The 22983-nt window shown below is 32.5% G+C and overlaps 1 protein-coding gene across 3 annotated transcripts; it reads left to right on the forward strand.

Annotated features, from left to right (window-relative positions):
- Positions 1 to 474: 474 nt before the first annotated feature.
- Positions 475 to 20758, forward strand: LOC129798290 (pyruvate kinase-like). 3 transcript variants are annotated; one of them, XM_055841351.1, is made up of 6 exons: positions 493 to 708; positions 923 to 964; positions 14058 to 14984; positions 16532 to 17000; positions 20371 to 20527; positions 20597 to 20758. In XM_055841351.1, the coding sequence occupies exons 3-6, from the start codon at positions 14058 to 14060 to the stop codon at positions 20607 to 20609; spliced, it is 1566 nt and encodes a 521-aa protein (XP_055697326.1). In that variant the 5' UTR covers positions 493 to 708; positions 923 to 964; the 3' UTR covers positions 20610 to 20758. The 3 variants fall into 3 exon arrangements, with proteins under 3 accessions (XP_055697327.1, XP_055697326.1, XP_055697325.1); XM_055841352.1 differs by lacking the exon at positions 923 to 964 and having other exon boundaries at positions 475 to 708; XM_055841350.1 differs by lacking the exons at positions 493 to 708; positions 923 to 964 and adding an exon at positions 7290 to 7819.
- The last annotated feature ends 2225 nt before the right edge of the window (positions 20759 to 22983 follow it).

The raw sequence follows: 22983 nt of genomic DNA on the forward strand, positions 1-22983 counted from the left end.
GATCTTGGAAATTAAATGCTTGAAATTTTGATCTTGATCTCAAAATTCAGTTCATGTTTTTCAAGTTTGTTGTGGTTTAAAAATTAAGACAAGGAAAAATTATCTAGTAACCAGGAGATTTTTGAGAAATTATGTCGTGCTGTTCGTCGGTGCGTCTTTTATAACTTTTAAGAGGCAAAACGTTTGGAGTTAGCGACTTGAGGTCTTCGGAAAACCCCTCTTATAAAAAGTAGACCGAGTCGGGATGATTTTTTCACTATGATACCGCTATTCTATATAGGTTTTTCCATCGAAACAACTAATATGCAATTAAATTTTCAGGGCATACAAAGCAGTGATGCTTTGTACGCTTTTGTATCATATTTTCTGTACTTCTTTCTGAATATTTCGAACTTTTCAAATCAAAACGTCATATTCTCACTGACCAACACTACCAAAGGCTAATGTGAGAATTCGCGGTCAAATACTATGGGTATTCCATTCGACAGTCGTGTTGCGCTTAACTTCGTATCAGTTCAACAACAACGGGTTCTCAGTTAAGACGTGTTGTCGCCTCCTTCTCCAGCAAAACCGCTCAAAAATTGCATTTACCAATTTCCTTTTCCCAGTGTTCTGTCTTTTTTATACTATAAATCCTTTTTGAAAGAGAACCCGTCGTTTTTTTGTAATTTGTGTTTAAGAAATTCTTAGAAAGATATTCCTTCAAAGGTATGTTGTGAATAATCCAGTGTATTTCTTGCTGTTTTTTTTTTCTCAAATTTATCCTATTTCTATAAAAGTAGTTCTTTGTAAATAATAAGCTTGTGTTTTTTGTACGATGTAGAATATCCTTTTTAAAGAATAAGATATATTTTGTGCTCTCTTTTAAATTCCTTTTAGTGCTTTTGTGACTAAAAATTTCTCGTTTGGCAAATTATTATAGCTAGAGCAGAAGTTTTATTGCATTTAGTCGCCTTATCAGTGGGTAAGTAAATCTCGAGAGTTTACCAATTTACCAAAAAAAAACAAAACTTTTTTTTCTGTCTGTGAAATTATGTTGTAATTTCAACCTTATTGTGACTTCCAATGAGGTGCGGTTTCAATGGCGATTTTATGTGAGGAAAAAAAAATCGTTCTTATGTGTGAATCATGAAAAGTGCTTCGTGTTATTATTTCTCCACATATTCTCAATGTTTTTATGTATCTGTGAGCATGATATTCTTTTGAGTCGATTTTTCTGTTCATTGAGGGAGATATAACCGTGTAACGTTTAACACTACAACACTTGGTAAATACATATGAGTGTAAAATCGTTCTAGAGGTTACTTAGAAGTCAAAGAGTTGCTTCATGATTTACAAAAGCGGATTTATTGCGAATTTTTGTTATTTAGGAGCCGATACATTTTTGCATGGTTCAGAAGATTCTCCATCATAGAATAAGAAGGAAGCTGACATCATTCCAGATTGATGTAAATTTAGATATTTGCCAGAAATAGTTCAAAAATCGTCAACTCTCAAGGCTATAAAATTGACAAAATTTTTCCATAAAGCGTTTTTGGAATAGCAATTATTCAGACATTGAGTCATTGGCTTCGAAAAACAGGAAAGTTTGGTCATAAGGGGTTCGCTTCCAAAAGTATTTCAAGGCAAACAGCCTAGAATCCTTTACAAAAAAAAAACCCTTATCAGACTGTTGCAAAATGATTTATACAGTAGCTTTTTTTCAAGTCATATCAGGTTTTATTTTTTTTTTTTCTTCCAAAAATAAGTTCGGTGTCAATGACAGAATAATCACAAGCGTTTCAGACTCCTTTCATATGCCCCTTCTGTAGCGCAATAATCTGCATGGAAAAATTCCATCTCTCCCAGAAATAAAGCGTTATATGGAGAAATTTCGTCACTATCTTATCAGGTACAAGTGCAATAAATTCGTCTCTTGCTCACTAAACATTGAAGCCTTGTAGTAAAAATGTTATTATACATCACTTATCGGAATAGAAATTGGGACAAGATGGAACAGAAAAAAGCATACAAATTTGTTAAATGCCGATAACAGGGAAAGAGCTAGCAAAAATTCACGATTTTCCCAGGCAGACAGATCACACAAAAAAGTACTATCAGTCACAAAGTGTAATTGTGTAGAAAAATGCTGAACACTTTGATAACACGTGGGAAACAGCTGATCAATTTGTGGAGGGATAAAAATAGCATTTTTTTTAGTAATCTCTGTTGATATAGAAAGTAATATAGTAAGATAATTTTCATTTAGTCTTGCAATAAAAGATGGATTCACCACTTTTGGCCACTTATTACCACTTTCCGCCACCTTAGAAAGATGGTCCTTAAAAAAGGTATCCTGAAAGAGATAAGACCTTGTTTTCTTTTCTGATTTATTAACGATAACAACACTCCTTTTCTTTAAGTATAGTTTGTGAAAAGAAAACTGTTTGTACTCATTTTTTTTTAAAAAATATTTCAATAAATGGAGAGAGGGTTGTTTACTTTGATTAAATAATGGATTCTTCAATATTCCTTCTTTTAAGGCAATCAATGGCATCCTACTGTCTAATTCAACCCCTAGATAATTCTGTCCTGGTCACCACTAATTTTATTTTCAACATTTTATTAAAAATGGTTAAAAAATAACTAAAACAAAAAAAGAATTTTATAAAAAAGTATTTAAATGGGTTTTATTTGCCTGAACCTATGATTCAAAAATTTTTCGAAAAATAAAAAAAATAGAAGACTTTAAGTTCAAAAATAGTCGTATCGATTCAACGGTTAATTTTTGCATTTTAGTTTGTAAAGACAAATTTATAAATAAATTCCTTGTGCTTAGTTTGTTAGAATTTATTTATAAATCTAGTTTTTACTGAAAGAAATGGGAAAAGTGACTGTTGAATAGGTCTGATTATTTTTAAATTTGATGTCGTTAAAATGATTTTTTTTTCGTTTGCTACATTAATATAAAATATTCAAAGTTTCTCATCAACTAAAAATCATAATTTAAAGAATAATCCAAAAGCCGAAAGTGATGATGAAAATATAATTTTTAAGTATACTCAAATGATATTCTTACATTGTATTTTTTTTTAAAATTTAATCTTCTAGAGAGATTTCTAAAAATATGGAAAAGTGCCATCAGACAGATACTTTTATTGAAACCCTAATTTAATAGATGAAACCTAGCAAATTATTTAAAAAAAAGTATTTAAAACAAACATCGAAAACTTAGGGAAAATGGTTTATAAGGAAGCAGTTTAAAAAAAAGGGAAATCATTGGGATGGATTTCCAAAATTCAATCATTAACGCTTTAACAACAAGACACTTTTTGCGGACCGAAAATCAACAATAAAAATTTAACCGATAAACAAAATTAATGAAACGTGTTATATTTAACTTTGGAAAATCCAACAGAGTCTGATTCGATGCATTTTTTATCTCTACGAGCGATAGGGACCAAAAAAATCTAAAAATTTAAGTAATTTTTCTGACTATACCAATGAATTATAATTTTCAGTCTAATGAAAAATATTATGTAATGAGTATTATAGTTTCTTTTTCCAAAATGGTTTTGCAAAAAAAAATTGGAAGTATAATAAATAATTAAAATAATTTTTCAATATGAGAATTTAAAAATTCGTCATTTTTAAGCTTAAATATTTACTATAATAGCAAATAGCTGGAGACTTGTAAAAAATATCCTAGATTCACTCAACCTTGCACTTCGCAATTACGTATAAACATTAGAAAAAAATAATTTTAGGTAGTCAAGAAAAATTATTTTCGTTATGGGACACCGGTGTTCCAATCGTCGTTAAAGGGTAACAAAATGGAAATAACGAAAAATGTTTACGGTTTTCTATAATTCACAGTAGATAAATTACGTATTTCTAAACTTTGATCTTAATATCTTGATTTAAACAAATTAGGAAAAAACGAAAAGATCGAAAATTTACGTAAAGTGTGTGTGTGTGTGATTTTTTTTATACAAAAACTCATCCTTGTTCTCACAGTAATTCATAATATCGTCGGTTACGTCGACCGTTATCGTATTTGCATATGATTTAATATATTACGCTTGCAACTTCATTTCAACCAATTGCAGATACCAACCAAATTTAGATACGACAATGGTCGATGTAATCGACGATATCTAGATTAGGTGCTAATTTCATTAACAAAATTTTTTTATTACTATTTTTTTAAATAAAAAAAAATAAATAAGATGATCTTATTAATAAATTTGAATTATTTTGTAGTAGATTTGGGTTTGTTTAGAAAATCTATAAAAAGTATACACAACTTGTGGAATAATATCTTGAAATTTACTTGAAAACTTGAATTTACACCAAAAAAAACAGCGACAACTTTTTTGTACACCCAATAAGAAATACGAATACGACAGCAATAGTAAGATATTTCAGCATTTTTTCGCAATCTTATATCGATAATAAAAAATTATGTAAAATATGAATTTTATAGAGAATACTTAGGCCTTTCCAACGATATAATTTTTTCAAAAATCGGTTTAGATAATAAGCACAAAATTTTAAAAAGAAATTAATAAATAAAAAGAGGATAGCTGCCATTTTGATTTTTTTTATATTAAAGTAATATGACCAGTAATATCGCCAGTACTGCCCTGCATTTACGCATACATAAATTTAACCCTTCGCATTGCTTAACAAAGCCATTCCAAATTCAATTTGTATCAAATGTTTGAATAAAAGTATTTAAAGTTTTATCTGAATGAATATGAGGGGTAAGAGATAATGTGTTAAATGTTTTTTTTCTCGTTTTGAAAAAAAAACTTCCTATTTTTTTTATTTTGCTTTGCACTTTATGGCAATTTGGTGTATCGATTTGTACATTCGAAATTAATGCGTCAACATTTACATCTCTCTTATGAATGTGTACTTAATATGTAATCAAACATTCAGACATAAAAAATTTTATTATCCAATAAAGATAAAAAAAATAATTATAAGTCAAGTTGAAAACCTTGTAAAATTTCAATTTATTTTATGATACTGCTTTCGAACTAGTGCTCCTTAAAGCAAATTTGACAGATACAAACGATACAGGTTTAAGAAAAAGCCGTTTAAGTAATAACGCCCACCGCCGCGTTTTAGCGCTGATGATCATATCATCGGTAAAACCCAATACAGACACAGGGATCGGCTTATACCGGCTTCAGACCTAAGACTTAACCATCTGGCCTAACTCCTCTAATTCCTAATCAGGCACGATTTTTTTTAGAAAATCGTTTAGAAATTTTAAAAAATCAATAAAATTGCTTGTTATTTAGATTTTTGAGACCTTCGAGAATTAGGTTAAACCTCCAGTCTGAAGCCGGCATTAGGGATCAGACCATCAGACCAAAAAATGAGGATTGCTATCAATAAACTCAAGGAACAGCAAAAAATTTGGGGGATCAAGCTCGGCTTCTAAATTTATAAGGTGTAATACAATTTACGAGGATTAGCGACATCAGCGTCAGCGGCAAAAAAATATAAAACTTCATTTTGGGTATTTTTGTGTGCTTTTCGAAATTTATTTCAATAAATTGAGTGAAAACACATGGACAGTAATGATACGGAATATCGCAAGGGTTGGAGTAATGGGAATATCAGAGTGTACACTGAGAAAAAAACGAGGGTGCGATTGACTTTTTTCCTCATAACTTTAATACTTTTTAGGTGTAAAAATATATCAACATTTTTTAATGTTAATTTTCCACCTTTTCAAGGGTAAAATTAACATGAAAAAGTGTAACTTAAAGCCCTAACACACCTAAAAAGCATACTATTTACACCGTTTTCGGATCAATACTGCAGGGTAAAATAAACATTTCCGGACTGTTATTTTAACTTTTTCGGATTTCTCTCAGTGTAGCAATAAAAGTGTGCAAATTTAATAAAAAGTTAGGCAAAAAAGGCTAATTCTTGATCCTAAATCCCCAATGTATGATAGTTTGGAGGATCAACCTGTGTGTAATTTCGGCATAAGGCTCGCTTTGCCTAATTACTTAAGTGATCTTTGCCTTTTGAGAAATTAGATTGAAATTCTTCCTAATATTTCTTAGGGTGTTTCAGAACAACTAAAATGGGTTAGATAACATCTTAGTACTTACATTAATTTTGAGGTTATGTTAAGTATGATTCTAATACAATGAGAGATACAATATTGTGTTCTGATATTTCTTGATCTGTCTTCTATAAGAATATTTATTCGACAAGTTACAAACGACAAGAGATCTCCTTTATTCATTTTGACACGGACAAAATTCTAACCTCAAATATATTTTATAACCTATAAAATTTTTCTGTAGCAAATGATTGCAGATTTTTGATTTTTTTGGAAAAAATCGTCCTAAATTGGAGTTTTTAATTTTTTTTACATTCAACTTCTTTATAATTTACCTTACCTAGGTTAAAGTGAATCATAACCTCAAATTGTAGAAAAGCGTTTTGTACACTGAGAGAAATCTGAAAAAGTTAAAATAACATTCCGGAAATGTTAATTTTACCCTGCAGTTTTGATCCAAAATTGGTGTAAATATTACCCTTTTTTAGGTTATCAGGGATTACAGGAACCCTTTTTCATATTAATATTATCCTTAATAAGGTATAAAATTAACATTTAAAAATGTTGATATATTTTTACACCTCAAAAGTGTTAAATTTCTGAGGAAAAAATGTTAATCGCACCCTCTTTTTTTCTCAGTGCACTTAATTAAAGGACAGACCCGAGTTCTTTACAAGCTCAGTTGAAAAGTTTGATGTTCTTTGGTGATGCAATTAAATCCCGTCACTGATAAATTTGTGCAGCATATTAATAACTCATTAACCGCGTAATTATTTTCTGATATCTCTTGAAGAAAAGTCTCAATGAGTTTCTTGGTAATTTATCAATTTCGCCGTGCATTAACATTCTATTTTTGTGGGATAATCTCTTCAGCATTCCCAGAATTTCCAGTTTAAGCAAAACAAAGTATGTTTATCAGTCCCAGAAATGCCACAACACCTTCCATCTTATCTTATATGGACTGAAAATTTAGATTTTGTCAAATATTGGCTGACTTTTATCGCAATATCAATGAAGGATGAGTTCTGGAAAATTTTCCATATGAATGGAAAAAATCACGTTTACTGTCTTTTGATTGTTTACAAAAATCTTTTCTTTAAATTTACGCATGCGTCGATAAGGGGTTAATGTTTTCCGGGAGTGAATTATGCAACTGCATTCTAAAATTAATGCACCGAAAGGTCTCCTGCAGAGATTGCTAAAGCTTACGGGTCACTTGAGTGCAGTTCCTCGTGAGGGATACACGGTTAGCAAAGGGTGTGCTTGGGGTACCGGTAAAAAGGGGTAGAAAGAGCTTCGTGCGTGGGTGGAAAGGTGGCGTGCGGGTGGAAAACAAAAGAAAATTGAGAAAGGGGTGGTGGCGGTTTGAGTTCGGGTAGAAGGGGAAAGGTGCGCGAAGACGTGGATTCGCTGTTGGAGAGTATTTTGGGTCGTGGAGGGAGAACCGGCGCTGTCTTCGCAGTGCTTCGTGCAGAAATCGACGTCGTCGTGAGACTAACATCGTTGCTTGAGTCGGTGCTCTTGAGCAGTTCACAACCGACACCGGTTCAGCCGAGAATCCACAGGAACAGTGCGCGATTGTGCTATTCTGAAAATTTTCCACAGTCTGTCGCGAACTCTTTCACGACATACCGTCACGTCTACCACTGGGGTATACCCGTGAAAGAGCCCCCAAGTGACTTTATCAAGTGCACAGACAGACCCTCAGCCAGGATGGTTTGGACAAGTGCCTACGATAATGCCGAAGAGGTAAAAATTGCAAATCCCTTCCAGATTCTACCCTCTCTATAGAACACTCTTCCGTCTTCCAATTTCATTTTGTCTTTGTGTGGGCTTCTTGGTAGTCTTTTTTGGACGCTATTTTTGTGCACAATTCGCCGTATGGGTCGCGATGTGCTCAGCGAAAAATCAATTTTATGCCACAACACCATCGTCCTTCACCAAGGACACGAACACCCGAAGGGGAAATGATACACGCTCTACCACGTAAATTTCATTCATACCAATTTTTACAGTGTCCCCTCTATAGAACTTTTTCGCCTTTCTCTCAAAAATTATCAATTTTCCTCCTGCAAATTGACTCACCAAAAGCACCAATAAGCTCTAACGAAGATGTTAATATTGCTTCTAACATTGCCCATTATCACCCTCATAAAAAAACCTTCCACATCAAATGATAACAGATTCAGGTGCAAAAATCACACTTCAATCTAATTTGAATACGGAAGGGCATAGGATTTGCGTCTTCTACCGCGTTCGATGGCAATAGTTACCCATCAAATTATTATGTAATGCGCGGATTACGTAAAAATCAAAATAAGATAGATGAGAATTTCTTTTTGTCTGACTTGCATCCCAAAGTCAGACATTCCCCTCTTGGCAAAATATTTATCATAAAAATTAGCAGTCATTTAAATGCGAACAGTTTACTCTTTAAATAAACAAAAGAATTGAAAAATTGAATTTCTAAATTTGATTTAAAATTCAATTCCAAGAATATTAATCCCAGAACATTTGCCGAAGAACAGTGAAGCAGAGAAATTAAGTGAACGATTTATCAAGGGCAAGATTGAAATGTTTGATTGAAAAAGCATAACGAAAACCTTTAGGTTTTTGGGCATGACATAAGCTCAATTATCCCACTTAATTTCAAGGTAGAACAAAATTAAAGTCGATGTTTATTTCAAATATTGCTGTAAGAAAAAATCTTATAGAAGCAGAAATAAAAAAAAATACCAAGACTGTAGCACATTATTATTCTCGCGTTTCATACTTTTCAGCACCTTTAGAAATTAATTATTTCCACGCTTTTATCTATCATCAAATTACGATAAGATATTATAAAATTTGACGGAATTAAAATAACTAATTAATCACGAGGAAGGAAAAGAAAAACCTAGGGGAAGGTACTCTCCTTTCGAACGTTCATGCCTTCGTATAATGTGAATTTTCTTTTATTTTTCTTAAGAGACTTTCACATGATTATCACATAATTATCAATATTTGATAATAAGCTAACTAATATTTAGTAGAAATGTGTAGGGGAAACTGGGGCACCACCAAACACGGGGTAGTACCAAACATTGCGATTTTTTAATCAGATATTCGACTTCAGAAGACAAGACTTCACTGATAAAAAAAAGAGGGTGCGATTAACTTTTTTCCTCATAACTTTAACACTTTTTAGGTGTAAAAATATATCAACATTTTTTAATGTTAATTTTACACCTTTTTAAGTATAAAATTAACACGAAAAAGGGTAACTTTAACACCCAATACACCTAAAAAGGGTAATATTTACACCGATTTTGGATCAATACTGCAGGGTAAAATTAACATTTCCGGAATTTTATTTTAACTTTTTCGGATTTCTCTCAGTGTTATAGAAATTTATAGGCATTATTGGGATGCTTTTTCACTGCAGTAATGGTCGAGATAGTCTAAGTAGTTTAGAAATAAAAATTAGTGTTTGGTGCTACCCCGTGTTTGGTGGTGCCCCAGTTTCCCCTAAGTCTCTTAGGAAAAATAAAAGAAAATTCACATTATACGAATGCATGAACGTTCGAAGGGAGAGCACCTTCCCCTATATGAGGAAATTTTACGAAATCCTATTCGGAGGTTTAAGATTTGCAGTCAATAGTGTTTTTTTTTATAACTGCTCGCAGTCCAGGGAGAGAGCAGTATCTATAATCTCTTGGTTTTTCACCCTCCCCCCTCCCCGAGACGACTTTTCTCAACAAATCTTCGCGTTTCAGACAATTTCTGACAGATGTCGTCACGCTGTTTGACCGTTTGTTCTTCTGTCCGTCCGGCTATGGCCAACTTTAGAGGCCAAACGGTTAGATATAGCGACTTGGAACGTAAGGGGGACCCCCTATAAGACGACCCAAGGATCGTAAATATGCCCCTCATTTTTCCCCCACCCCTCCCCCTTCCCCTCCAAAACCATGTTTTTTTGGGATTGCTCAAAAACGCGTCGTGTAATTTTTTTTCATTCTTAGATATGTTTTAGAGATTACCCAGGCGGACATTTCGTCCTAAGACGAAAATACCGTTAAATCATTCCTAATAACGGTTTCTCAGGGTCAAAGCTGACAAAGAGCGTATTTATCAAGCGAATGGGGTCATGTTTTGGGGTCGTTGGAAAGGTCTTGGAATTTCCGACAAAACTGAAGTTGTTCCAATCGGTTTTGAATCGGCAAGGAACCCGTTCATAACCGATAAATAATTTTTATACGAAATTCAATTAAATTACTCCTGAGGTGTATTTTGGGAAATATTTGGGAAGAGTTTCTTGGAAATTCCCACAAAACTGAACCAGTTCCAATCGGTTTTGAACCGTTAATGAATATGTTCATAACCGAAAACTCATTTTTATTCGAAATTCAATTATATTAGTCTTAAGGTATTTTGGGAAATGATTTTAATGATTTATAAAACCGTTTAAATCAGTTGTGAACTGGGAATGAATCAGTTATGAATCGATAAGTAATTTTTGTCTAAAAATCAATTTTAATACTCCAAAAAATATTTTGTGGGATCTTTCGAGTGATTTACAAATCGGTCTAAGTCGGTTGAAAACCGGTAAACGGCAAAAGATGCGATAGTACTTTTGAGGGATAACATCTAAGTCACGAGTTCGAGCACTTCGCACAGCCTGGGACGCTTTGCCACCTTTTTTTTTAAATACACAGAAAAATATACATATTGTAAGGTGGGGTAACTGGTTCGTTTTCTAAAGAGTGCTACTTAAACGCTTGTTTTTGGACTGATGAAATTCTTTTTTACTTCTTCTAAATCCATAGTATTATTCACTGTTTCATTCAGAAACATAATATAAAAAATATTATCAAAAACATTAAAGAAAAGTTTTTTTATGTGCTTACAAACATTTACGAACAAATGTTTGTAAAAGTACAAAATATGTTCGTCAAATGATCATTTTACGAACAATGTTTGTGAAAAAAGTACAAAATTTTACGAACTTGTTTGTGGGTTATACAATACACGAAAATTTCGTAAGTCTGCCATAGGATTTTGCAAACATTTACGAACAATTTTACTAAATATTTTTTTCTGTGTAGGTGAAAATTATATAATATAAAAAAACTGTACGATTAATTTCTCTTACAGTTTTTTTGCTCACCGTTTATCGAATTTTCGTTTATTTCTTAAATTTTCTTGTATTATTTTCACATAGGACCACCGAGTATGGGATAAGGTAATACGGTAATCGAGAATTTGCGTAAGAATTGCAATGAAAATGTGTAAATTAGCGAAATACGGTGAGCATTTTACTGTCAATGTGATTTTGCTCTAACTCTTAAAAACTGTAGATTTTTTTTAGGAAAAATCGAGTCAACCTCTCTAAAATAATGTACATTTGACATCACAGATGCCTCTCGGGGAGGTACCGATTCCCCTTAACATAATTTTAATGAAAAATAATCACTTACCTGTACGGAGGGACATCGAATTGAGGGTAGCTGAAGATAGGTAGTCTGACGTCTGACTGGTGTCTGTTATGATGCATATTGATAGGAGAAACGCTGAGGGTTTTGGGGAAGTTCCTGCGGGGTTACGCGAGTAATTTTAAACGTTCCACTCAGCTTCGCTCTCTGCAGGCCTAAACCAAATTTGACAACGAAATTAAGCGGTTATAATTGTTATATTGCTATTTAAAATCAATACACAGAAAAAAATATTTTGTAAAAATGTTCGTAAAAGTTTGTGAGTTCCTATAGGGGAGTTACAAAATGCTCGTGAATCGTATAACCCACAAAACAAGTTTGTAAAATGTTGTACATTTTTCACAAAACATTGTTTGTAACATGATCATTTTACGAACATTTTTTGTACTTTTACAAACATTTGTTCCTAATTGTTCGTAAATACACAAAAAATGTTCGTAAAATTTTGTAATGTTTCGTAAAGGTTCGTAAAATGTTCGACAGGAAAACAAACATTTACGAACAAATGACAAAATTTTACGAACATTTTTTGTGTGTTTACGAACATTTACTAACAAAATGTTTGTAAAAGTACAAAAAATGCTCGTCAAGTGATCATGTTACGAACAATGATTGTGATAAAGTACAAATTTTTACGATCAATGTTTGTGGGTTATACGATTCACGAGCATTTCGTAACTCCCCCATAGGAATTCACAAACATTTACGAAAATTTTTACAAAATACAATATTTTTTTCTGTGTACTTATTTAAGAATTTAAGACAAATATGGGCAAGGATGCAAGATGTTTTGTAGTTGTAGTACTGTAGTTTTTTTTAAAAAGAAAATTTTATAGAGCAACGCTCCCTCCTTTAATATTTCGGGCCTACAGTTATGCCAACCATTTTTATATGATGAACCCAATAGCCATCTAAAAAGATAGCTTAAGAAATTGCTTCACAAAAATGGAATATTGTTAAAAAATTGCAATACTCTTTGTATTTCTTCAAATACTAAAAAAAGAGGCGTGGTCAATTTTTTAACCGGAAACCGCCTTGAAGTTGTGGAACAGAATGACTAGTTCGTATAAAATTGTTCATATAAATATTTGTAATAGCTCACTGGGGACTTACAATATGTTTGTTACTCGTATAACCTACCAACAAGTTTGTAAAAGTTTGTTTTTTTTTACAAACATTGCTTGTAACATGATCAGATCACTTTACAGTATTTTTTGTTCTGTTACAAACATTTGTTCGTAAATATTCGTAAACTGAGAGAAATCCGAAAAAGTTAAAATAACATTACGGAAATGTTAATTTTACCCTGCATTATTGATCCGAAGTCGGTGTAAATATTATGCTTCTTAGGTGTATTGTGGGTTAAAGTTACCCTTTTTCATGTTAATTTTAACCTTAAAAAGGTGTAAAATTAACATTAAAAAATGTTGATATATTTTTACACCTAAAGTGTTAAAATTATGAGAAAAAAAGTTAATCGTTTATTAAGTTAATCATTTGTTCGTAAATTTTGCTAGACAGATAAAAATGTACAAACAAATGCTAGTCAAGTAGGGTAAAGTGGTACAAGTTGGACAGTGGTACAAGTTGGACAATGGTACAATTTGGACAGGGCTTTTCGTCTTGATAAATTTAGTACTTCATTTTTATTTGTATATTTTTAATGCTTTAGTTTTAAAATTTGGTTCCTTATGCTTAAAAACAAATTTTGTACTGTATTTATCAAGAAAAAAGCCATGTCCAACTTGTACCGGCGAATTGTCCAACTTGTAACACTAATTCCAAATTATACACTTTACCCTAATCATGTTTCGAACAATGTTTGTGAAGAAAGTACAAACTTTTGCAAACATTTTAGTAAGTTATGCGCTTTACGAGCATTTCATATGTTCTAAATGGGATTTCACAAACATTTACGAACAATTTTAAGATGTTCTTTCCTGTGAAAAAACAATCGCGAGTTATTAAAATTCCAATATCCCTAATTAAGCCATAAAATTTGTTCTCCACATTTTTACAAAATTTTTGTTTTTACAGCTTTGCCATTTAATTTAATGCCATTACTTTTGTATTTTTTGTGAGAGTGTTTGTGTATGATTGTTTACCTTCTCACATTAATCATAGAACTTTCATTGAGTCACTCATATTGTACAAAGAAAAAACATTATCTGATTCTGGATATTGAGTAGTCTGATTGTGATCAGTTTCCAGCGTTAATATCACATTTATTTTTTCATTTTTCATCAACGTTTCATCACTTGTTCAATTGGTAAAAGAGGCAAAAAATCTAGAATATTGAATTGAAATACTTAAAAATTAAATTATAAAAAGGTATGAGGTTCTTGGGAAAACATTTCTGATTAACTTGGTGATGGAAGAATTTCTTATAACGTGTTTTACTTTAAATTCTTCATTTTTATAAATTCCTTTTGAAGTCTTTTGATCGTGTTCATAGTCCCTACAAGGTTCTAATGAGAATTCTTCTTTGCTTCTTTCTTTTCTGGGAATGCGAACAGATGAGCACAAGTGGCAAGAAGATGACTACCGCCGAATCCGTTAACCATCTCGAGCACATGTGCAGCCTGGACATTGATTCCAAGGCGGCCTTTGTGCGTCTCTCTGGTATCATCTGCACCATCGGACCGGCCTCTAACAGCCCCGAGATGCTGCAGAAGATGATGGAGACGGGAATGAACATTGCTCGCCTGAATTTCTCTCACGGCTCACACGAGTATCACGCAAACACGATCAAGAACATTCGTGAGGCGGTGAAGAACTATTCCGCAAAATTGGGAATGGCCTTCCCATTGGCCATTGCCCTGGACACCAAAGGTCCAGAGATCCGAACAGGTCTACTGGATGGCAGTGGAACAGCTGAGGTTGAGCTGAAGAAGGGATCAAAGATCAAGCTAACAACTAACACGGCCTTCCTTGAGAAGGGAAATGCAGATCAAATCTACGTTGATTATGCCAACATTGTGAATGTCGTTGTGCCCGGAAACCGTGTTTTCGTGGACGACGGACTCATTTCTCTGATCGTGGACGAAATTTCTGGGGACACCCTGACGTGCACAATCGAGAACGGAGGCGTCCTGGGATCACGCAAAGGCGTAAATCTCCCAGGAGTGCCAGTTGATCTTCCGGCTGTGTCCGAGAAGGACAAGTCCGATTTGCAGTTTGGCGTTGAACAGGGCGTCGATATCATCTTTGCTTCCTTCATTCGCAATGCGGCAGCTCTGAAGGAGATCAGAGGAGTTTTGGGAGAGCAAGGAAAGGCTATTAAGATCATCTCAAAGATCGAAAATCAACAGGGTATGCACAATCTCGACGAGATCATTGAAGCTTCCGACGGAATCATGGTGGCCCGTGGAGATTTGGGTATTGAAATCCCTCCGGAAAAAGTCTTCCTCGCCCAGAAAACAATGATTGCCAGATGCAACCGCGTAAGTTCTAAATTTTCTTTATCCTTAGAATATTTTTATTCAGAGCGCTATTCAATTATACTCAGAACATTGGAGCAGGACAGAAAAAAACATCGAAAAATATGGAAATGGATTTTCGATTTTTTTTTGTTATAGGATCAAAGTAAATATTTGCATTTATTTTGTTGATACATTGAGTAGGATTCTTCAAAGTTCATTTTCATCAAGCATCGCATTTGCAAAACATCGAAAATTACTGAAGACTAAATATGCCAGATCAATCTTCCTCTAATCGTCAATTACTTTAATTTACTCTTTAATTACTTGGATTTTCAGTAAAACATTTTAGACTGTCTTTACAAATATGCTGAACTACAAAAATGATACATAGAAAAAACATAGAAATTTAATAATAATTACCGTTAGTAAATTTTCTATGTTTTTTTCTTTATAGTATTTGCTGTAAAGCATTAGTTTTCGAACTCGTGTAATAATTATAGAGTCTAATTGTTCAATTACATTAAGAGTGTAAAACATAGAAAATCATTGCTGGCTAAATAAGTCGGGTTAAATTAACGTTTCATCGACAATTTGTCTAGACCATTAGCATATTGTAACTTTCAATGTCAATAAAAACATGAGAAATGTTAAAATTTTTAGTCGCTTATCATAAATTTTAGTAAATAATAATGTTATTTTTGTTTACCATCTCTAACAATTGTGTATTTGAAGTAAGTAGGAGGAAAGCTTTTCAGTTTCAAAACATAGAATATCAATTCCTCATGACATTTTTCGCAACTGATTTTCCGATTTACTGGGAAAAATGCTATTAAAAATATGTAAATAAAATGTTTTAAAAAATACCTTTACTTAGAGACATAATTATCCTATTTTTTCAAGAAAAACATAGAAAAATATAGAAACAACGTACTCGGGTATTGTTTCTTGTAATTTTTTTATATGCATTCCATTCAATGTATTTAAGATAGATAATCAGACAAATCACTCATTCACTGAAATTAACGACTCATATCTAAAACATAGAAAAAACATCGAAAATTACTGTAAAATGTTTATCTAGTGAAAACGATACTCTCAGTCCATATAATACACTTCTACGTTAAATACTGATTTGAAATATTTTATATGAAGTAAAAAACATAGAAAATGTAAGCAGTTTCATCTAATTTTCTGTAATATATATTTTTTCAAATGTTAAAAATATGTTATAGGCATTATAGGCATATCTAATCAAGAAGTTTCACCCCATTTTTGCGGTTGATTCTTTCGCAATCCCTAAAAATTGTGACGTCTATTACATCGCGTTTCTTCTAATTGCCTGACCGTGAAGACTTACTACGCAAGAGCAATAAGAGAATTTTGACTTCTGAAACTCTCTAAAAATAGCCCCAGAATTTCATGCCAAAACTATCCATCGAATAAGCCATAAAGGCGAATGAGCGCTGCATAAAGAGGAAGAGAAATAATTGATGGTTTTATGGGGTTTCTCTCCCTCTGCCCGAAATGGATGAAATAATAAAGTTTTTTTTCTTGGGGTTTTTTTTTAGGCTGGGAAACCTGTGATTTGTGCCACCCAAATGCTCGAATCCATGATTAAGAAGCCTCGCCCAACACGCGCAGAAATCTCCGATGTGGCCAATGCCGTTCTCGATGGGGCTGATTGTGTGATGTTGTCCGGAGAGACGGCCAAGGGCGAGTATCCGCTGGAGTGCGTTCTGACCATGGCGAAGACATGCAAGGAGGCCGAGGCAGCTCTGTGGCAGAAGAACCTCTTCCTGGATCTCGTGAGCCAGTCCCCATCGCCCCTCGAGGCTGCCCATGCTGTGGCTATTGCAGCTGTCGAGGCTTCCAGCAAGTGCCTGGCTGCTGCAGTGATTGTCATCACAACGTCCGGACGCTCTGCCCATCTTGTGTCCAAGTACCGCCCGCGTTGTCCCATTATCGCAGTCACGCGTTACCCACAAACAGCTCGTCAGTGTCACCTCTACCGCGGCATCTTGCCCCTCATTTACGAAGGTAAGCAGACCTTTTTCACAATTCTTTAATTTATTAATTTTCGGTGCGAATTAAAAGTCTTCAAAGAGCGTAAACCGTTCTGAACACGTTTGTAGTTCGATAACTACGTTTACTATTTTGATAAGAGCTTTGGTCATTTTCCTATCTCTAAATAAGAAGCACATAGTTTACGAAAGTTGTCGAAAGTACGAGATTAGGCTATACGATAGTGGCACTATCCATGCTTCTTTCAGACGGAGCTTGAATACTTGGGAAATTTGATACATTCAAAATGAAAAATATTTGTTATATCACACTAAGTAATTTAAATGAAACTGGGGAGGGGAGGGGTCAGTGAAAACCTAAAGTTGATATCTCTTACCGTTTGGTCTCTGGGTTGGATAACACAGGAAAAACTGGGGAAAACAGATAAAAAGCCGCGATGTAGTTTTTTTTCTCGATATTTCTTTAAAAAACCAGGGTGATGCACTAGTTGCGGACAATACATAACACTTTTAAGTTGTTGCTTCCTTTTAGAGTTCTTATATCAATTCAATATTTCTTTCACAAAAAAATACAAAATGGTGAACAATATTTACATGGCATCATGATTGATTTAAAAGATAAAAAAAAGTCACTAAGAAATAATAAGATTTATAGTTTTCTATGAGACGCTTAGAGCAAAAGGAACCTATAGCTAAATTATAAAAGGAAAGAAATTTATAATATCCAATAAAAAATCAACATGACTTTTTTATTTTTATTATTATATAAATGTTAAATGAATTTTTAAGCGTGATAAAGTATATTCTATTATTCCTATACAAAAATTTGGTATTTTTTGATAAACATTAACTTTTGAATAAAGATTGAAAAATTCGTGATGCCCAAGGAGCAATATAAAGTCGGAATTATGTTGTTTTTATTAGGAAATCTCCACGTCATATATTCGAAACCGAGAATAACACGAATAATGTTATGATGAAGTAATTATTACAATAAAATTTACCATACAGTAAGTTTGAGTTCATTCCATATTTCCTCCCTCTCTTCATCAACGATCCCATTTTATTTACGAACCCTATTAAACAGTCTGTTAAATATTTACAAATTAAAACTGAAAACTTTCGGGGTTCTCATTACTTTTTAATGACGTAAATCCTACCTTGAAAAAATTGCATAGGTCATTGAAGCAAACTTTTCAAAAGACTTTTATTATCTTTTCGATTAATTTATGATGTAGTTTAGGTAAAAATAAGGTAATATTCAGGTAAGAGAGTGGTTAGAGCTCAGAACTATTCTAAGTCATTTCAATAACATCCGAATAACGTTTTCATGACTTGTATAGTATGGTAATTTTTGCCTACTCGTGAACGATTTTCCATTTATCGCAAAGTTTAGTAGAAAATACAAAAAAAAATCGCAAACCTAAGAGCACGCGATTGTAGTGCATAATGCCATTGGCTAAAGGTCGTGTATCAAGTCAAGCAGAGCATATGGCCTCTAATAGCTCAGTTGGTAGAGCACTCGTTTAGTTAACGATAGGTGCCCACCCCAGTTCAATTCTGGGTGGAAGCAGGAATTTTTTCTAACCCCACTGAGAAAAAACTGGATGATTTGAGTATCACTTGTTCACTCGATCACTTGATTAACGATTCTCTGTAAATAGATACAATTAACATTGAACAAAAAGTTCGCAAAATTCTCACAAAAAAAAATCTATACTTATTACCAATGGACGGCACACTATTGCGAATAGTTTAGAAACTAAAAACGATACCATTAAGGGTTAGTAAGCCAAAAGAGTGAGCTGTTTTTGCGATTCCTTTTGGAGGTGAAGGAAACGAGCTAGCTTCTTGAAATTCACATATTTCAATTGCCTAAATTATTTTTCTCAAAAAAAATGGCAGACTATATTAAGTTGGTTAGTAGAACGCATTGACAAAGCAGTCCCAAGTTGGCTGTAAATGTGAGTTTGTTATTCTTATTTGTTTATTAGTATATTTCACAGTTAGGGGAAAGGCTCATTATTTTGTCCAGTTTCTTATTTTGGACACTTTGAGGATAACATTGGACACTAAAAATAAATTGATTAAAATTATAGACTTTTATTCCAATATTTGATGAATAATGAATTCTATCTAAATATTTGTTCTTTTTGGAAGATTTTAACACTAAATACGTTAAATTTTGAATATGATTTGAGTTGAAATTGCTTTGTTGAAAATTCAGTGTGAGCAATTGCTTACGAGAAATATGACAGAACTTCGTCTTTACTTCGGTCTTATTTAGCTGTGGTGAAGTACTGAGAAGTTTTTTCGCTTTTTTAGAGTGATATTATTGAATATTAATTGATTCACGTTAGTGGTGATTTGAACATTTGACCTGAAGTGAGATTGGCTTTGTGAATTAGATTTTTCGTGTGAAAAATGGGCTATTTTCTAAGAGATTCACCAGTGAGCAAAGGAGCATCATCTCTACGAAAGAGATGTAGCGAGAAAAGCCTTGAAAGGCTCCCGGAAAGGTCAAGAAATACGCTAATTCGCACGTACTTGGAGTACCGAAGTCAATTCACTTTAATGAATGATATGGAAAATATCTGGGCTTATTGTGATATTCTACGTTTCCCTTACATGAACAGGAAGAAGACTTGGTAAGATTGGTTCATGAAATGAAGAACAATGGGCATTCTGTTGAGGCGGATTAGCTGTCCAAATTTACAGCCAAGTTGTCCAAATTAATAACCAAGTTGTCCACAATAAGAGCTAAATTCACCTCTACATATCAATTCATTTTTAAACGTATTAAAACTAATTTTAGTAAAAATAAGACGATAAATAGCTTGCTAAGTTTCTAAACAATCCTTCTGAAAAGAGAGTAACAAAAAAAAGTCAATTAGTATTGAAAATATCGCACTTCAAACTTGGAACATCGATGCTTATAAGCAGACTGGGCAAAATTATGAGCCCTTACCCTAAAATAAGAAAACCTGAAGACGTTGTAAAAATAGAAAAATAAGTTTTCAGTGTTTTCAACACTTCTTTAGTTCAACCAAAAAAGAATTTAATTCTGAAAAGAATAAGCCTTCGATTTAGTAAGTTTAAGTAAGATTTAGTAAGATTTATTCGATTAGTAAGTTTTTTTCTCGATCTTTTCCGCCTATTGAGAGAAATTGTAAGAATTAGAAACGAAAAAAATTAGAAAATTATAACTTAGAACGAAAATTAGAAATTAGAATGATTAGGTTTTAAGTAGCTGATTAATTTTTTGAATTAAATTGGCAGTTATGACTAATGCAAATTTAAAATGAAGACTTTGTTATTCGTAAATCAGCAATTCTAATTTCTTTAAATTATTTCAATTAATTTGTTTTATTTATTTATTTTTAAAGAACAAGCACTTAGCGACTGGCTGAAGGATGTTGATGTCCGTGTTCAGTTTGGAATGAACTTTGGAAATTCGCGTGGATTCATCAAGAAGGGTGATCCAGTGATTGTCGTCACCGGCTGGCGACAGGGATCAGGATTCACCAATACCATTCGCGTCGTGTAAGTCCTTTGAAATCATTCCCCTTAAATCCTTTAAATACTTAAAAACCTCTTTTTTTACCTTTTCAGAAATTATGAGTAAATGTTAACTCAATCATCTCATGGAGAGAGTCACTTTTCCCCACGAAGTCAGACACATAATCGAGATACTGAAAAAATACTATTAATATTTGTTGCATTAGAGATTGAAAATCAATGTGTAATAAAATAAATGTAACTGAAAAAAAGAAATAATATACAAAAGTCTTTTCTTCACAATGTTATAATCATTTATTGACTGCAGTTTAATATTACCAGTTATTAATCCTTTCTTAAAATATGGCATAAATATACACATTCATAGTTTTTTTTTCTTTATTTTGTAGAGACAGACATTCACCTTAAAATCCTCCCCTTGAGTCACTAACATTGAGAATTGTTTATATTCTTATCATTTTTTTTGTTTGCTTAACAAAGAAGGGGAGGTAGTTTTCTCCTTTAGGAGAAAAATTTTCAAAGATCCTTTTGTTTGCTTAAGTATCTCTCAATTAAAAAAAATACACAGACTAGAAAAAATATTCAGTTTTCTTTTTTTTTTTAAATATCTCATGTGGAGTAGAGTGAAACTTGTGATGCTGAACTCTAGAACTGAAGGGAGTATGCAACTTTACGATGGAACTTTTAAAATAAGAGTTTCATTGCTAATTTAAATTTAGAAGCAGAAATTGTCATAAAAGAAGAGGCGTTACGGCATTTATTTGCATTTTGAGTTTTCAGTAAAAAACAATTAAATGTTAATAAATCCATTTAAAGCAAACCTAAAAGTAAAAGCACAGGAGGATTTGTAACATCCTTATTTTTATTTTACAAGAGCATTTAACTATGTTTACATTTTTATAAATTATAATTTTCGTTTTATTTTTTATTAATCAAATTTTATCTTGACTAACTATCTTTAGAAACTTTTAAGCCCGGACGGTCATTTTTCATAATTAATTTTCTAGACCCTTCGGATAATCCGAAAAATAGATCCATTTCAGTATCCATTTGAGTAAATTTCAGAGCCAAATAGATCTAAAAACAGTTACTAATGCAAAAAAAAATAGAAATTAAATTGTGTGAAATAGAATTTTTATTTTAGAAAGAAACTTAAGAAATGTTCCTAGAGTTTGCTTAAGAGACCCTTATAACATACCGAATTTTACAATATTCTTGTCCCAGATATCCGTCTTCAATTTTGCATTTAAGTAATTTTTAAATATCTAACTAAATCTTGAAATTCTTTTCTAAAAGAAGAGAAAAAAGTCGATTACATTATTCATAAACGTTTTTTACATGTTGAAAAAATAATTTATCGAAAACTTCATAAGTAATTTTCGAAGGCAAATTATTATAATTATCTACTGATTTCTAACAAGGTAACTTTCTTTCTAACAAGATTTCTAATAAGGTAGGTTCTAACAAGCAAAAAGATTAATATTTCTCGAAAGTTTTTTAATGTTGGATCTTGCACTCTTATTAAAATAACAGAAAACTTTTTAGGTTATCTCGGGTTTAACATAAAAAATCCATTAAATATATTATTTTAGTATCGAAAAATGTTTAAATTTGCTTTTCAGAAGAAGGCTTCTAGAAACAAGAAATCAAGGAACTTGATGTAAAATACATGCCTGATGTAGTTTATATTTGAAGTGTTTTTTTTTTCTATTTCGAGGTTAGGTTATACATAACCTTAAATTCTACAACAAATTATTTTCCAAACAAGAGATTCAGTTCCATTAGAAAATGAGTTTAGATAGAAGCTTTTGTTTTCCAAAAGAATGCATTAATCGTAATGGTTAAATGAACATACTGATTGAAACTCAATCAAAATTGTAAAAGTTTCAGTTCAGAAATGATCGAACTATACTACATAGTTTGATTTGGAAGAAGAGGAGCAGGAAAGCGCGCTACCTTCGCATGACTCAAGCACCGAACAATTCAATTTTTTCTCAATGTTATTTATGGATTTCACCCATTAGCTCTTTTCTGGAAATTTGAGGAATTCGACTAGTTAATAAAATATTAATATTATAATGGGCCAAATTCATTTACAATACATTGATAAAAATTATTTGTGCGAAGCATAAGTCGTGCGAAGGTAGCGTGCTTTCTCCTAGTACAATTAGAAGAACTAAAAATTACAAAAGTACTTCAAATTTAAAAATCTATTTTCTCAAATACCAAAAAAGATAGTGTAAAATAAAGAAATTGATCAAAACTGAAATAAAACACTTCAAAAAGTTTTCTAATAGCTCTCGTATTTTTGGTAATAGAATTTAGTGAATTAAAAAAAAAACATATCTAGAAGCAAGGTGGAGCCACTGCCCCTCCCTACACGATATTCAATTTAAAAAAAAATTGAAACTCTAAAATATATATAATATAATAATATATGATATAATACCGCGCTACTAAAAAAGTTTTAGCTCTTGTAG

Source organism: Phlebotomus papatasi, chromosome 1, assembly GCF_024763615.1.
Source record: "Phlebotomus papatasi isolate M1 chromosome 1, Ppap_2.1, whole genome shotgun sequence".
In the NCBI taxonomy this organism is placed as follows: Eukaryota; Metazoa; Arthropoda; class Insecta; order Diptera; family Psychodidae; genus Phlebotomus; species Phlebotomus papatasi.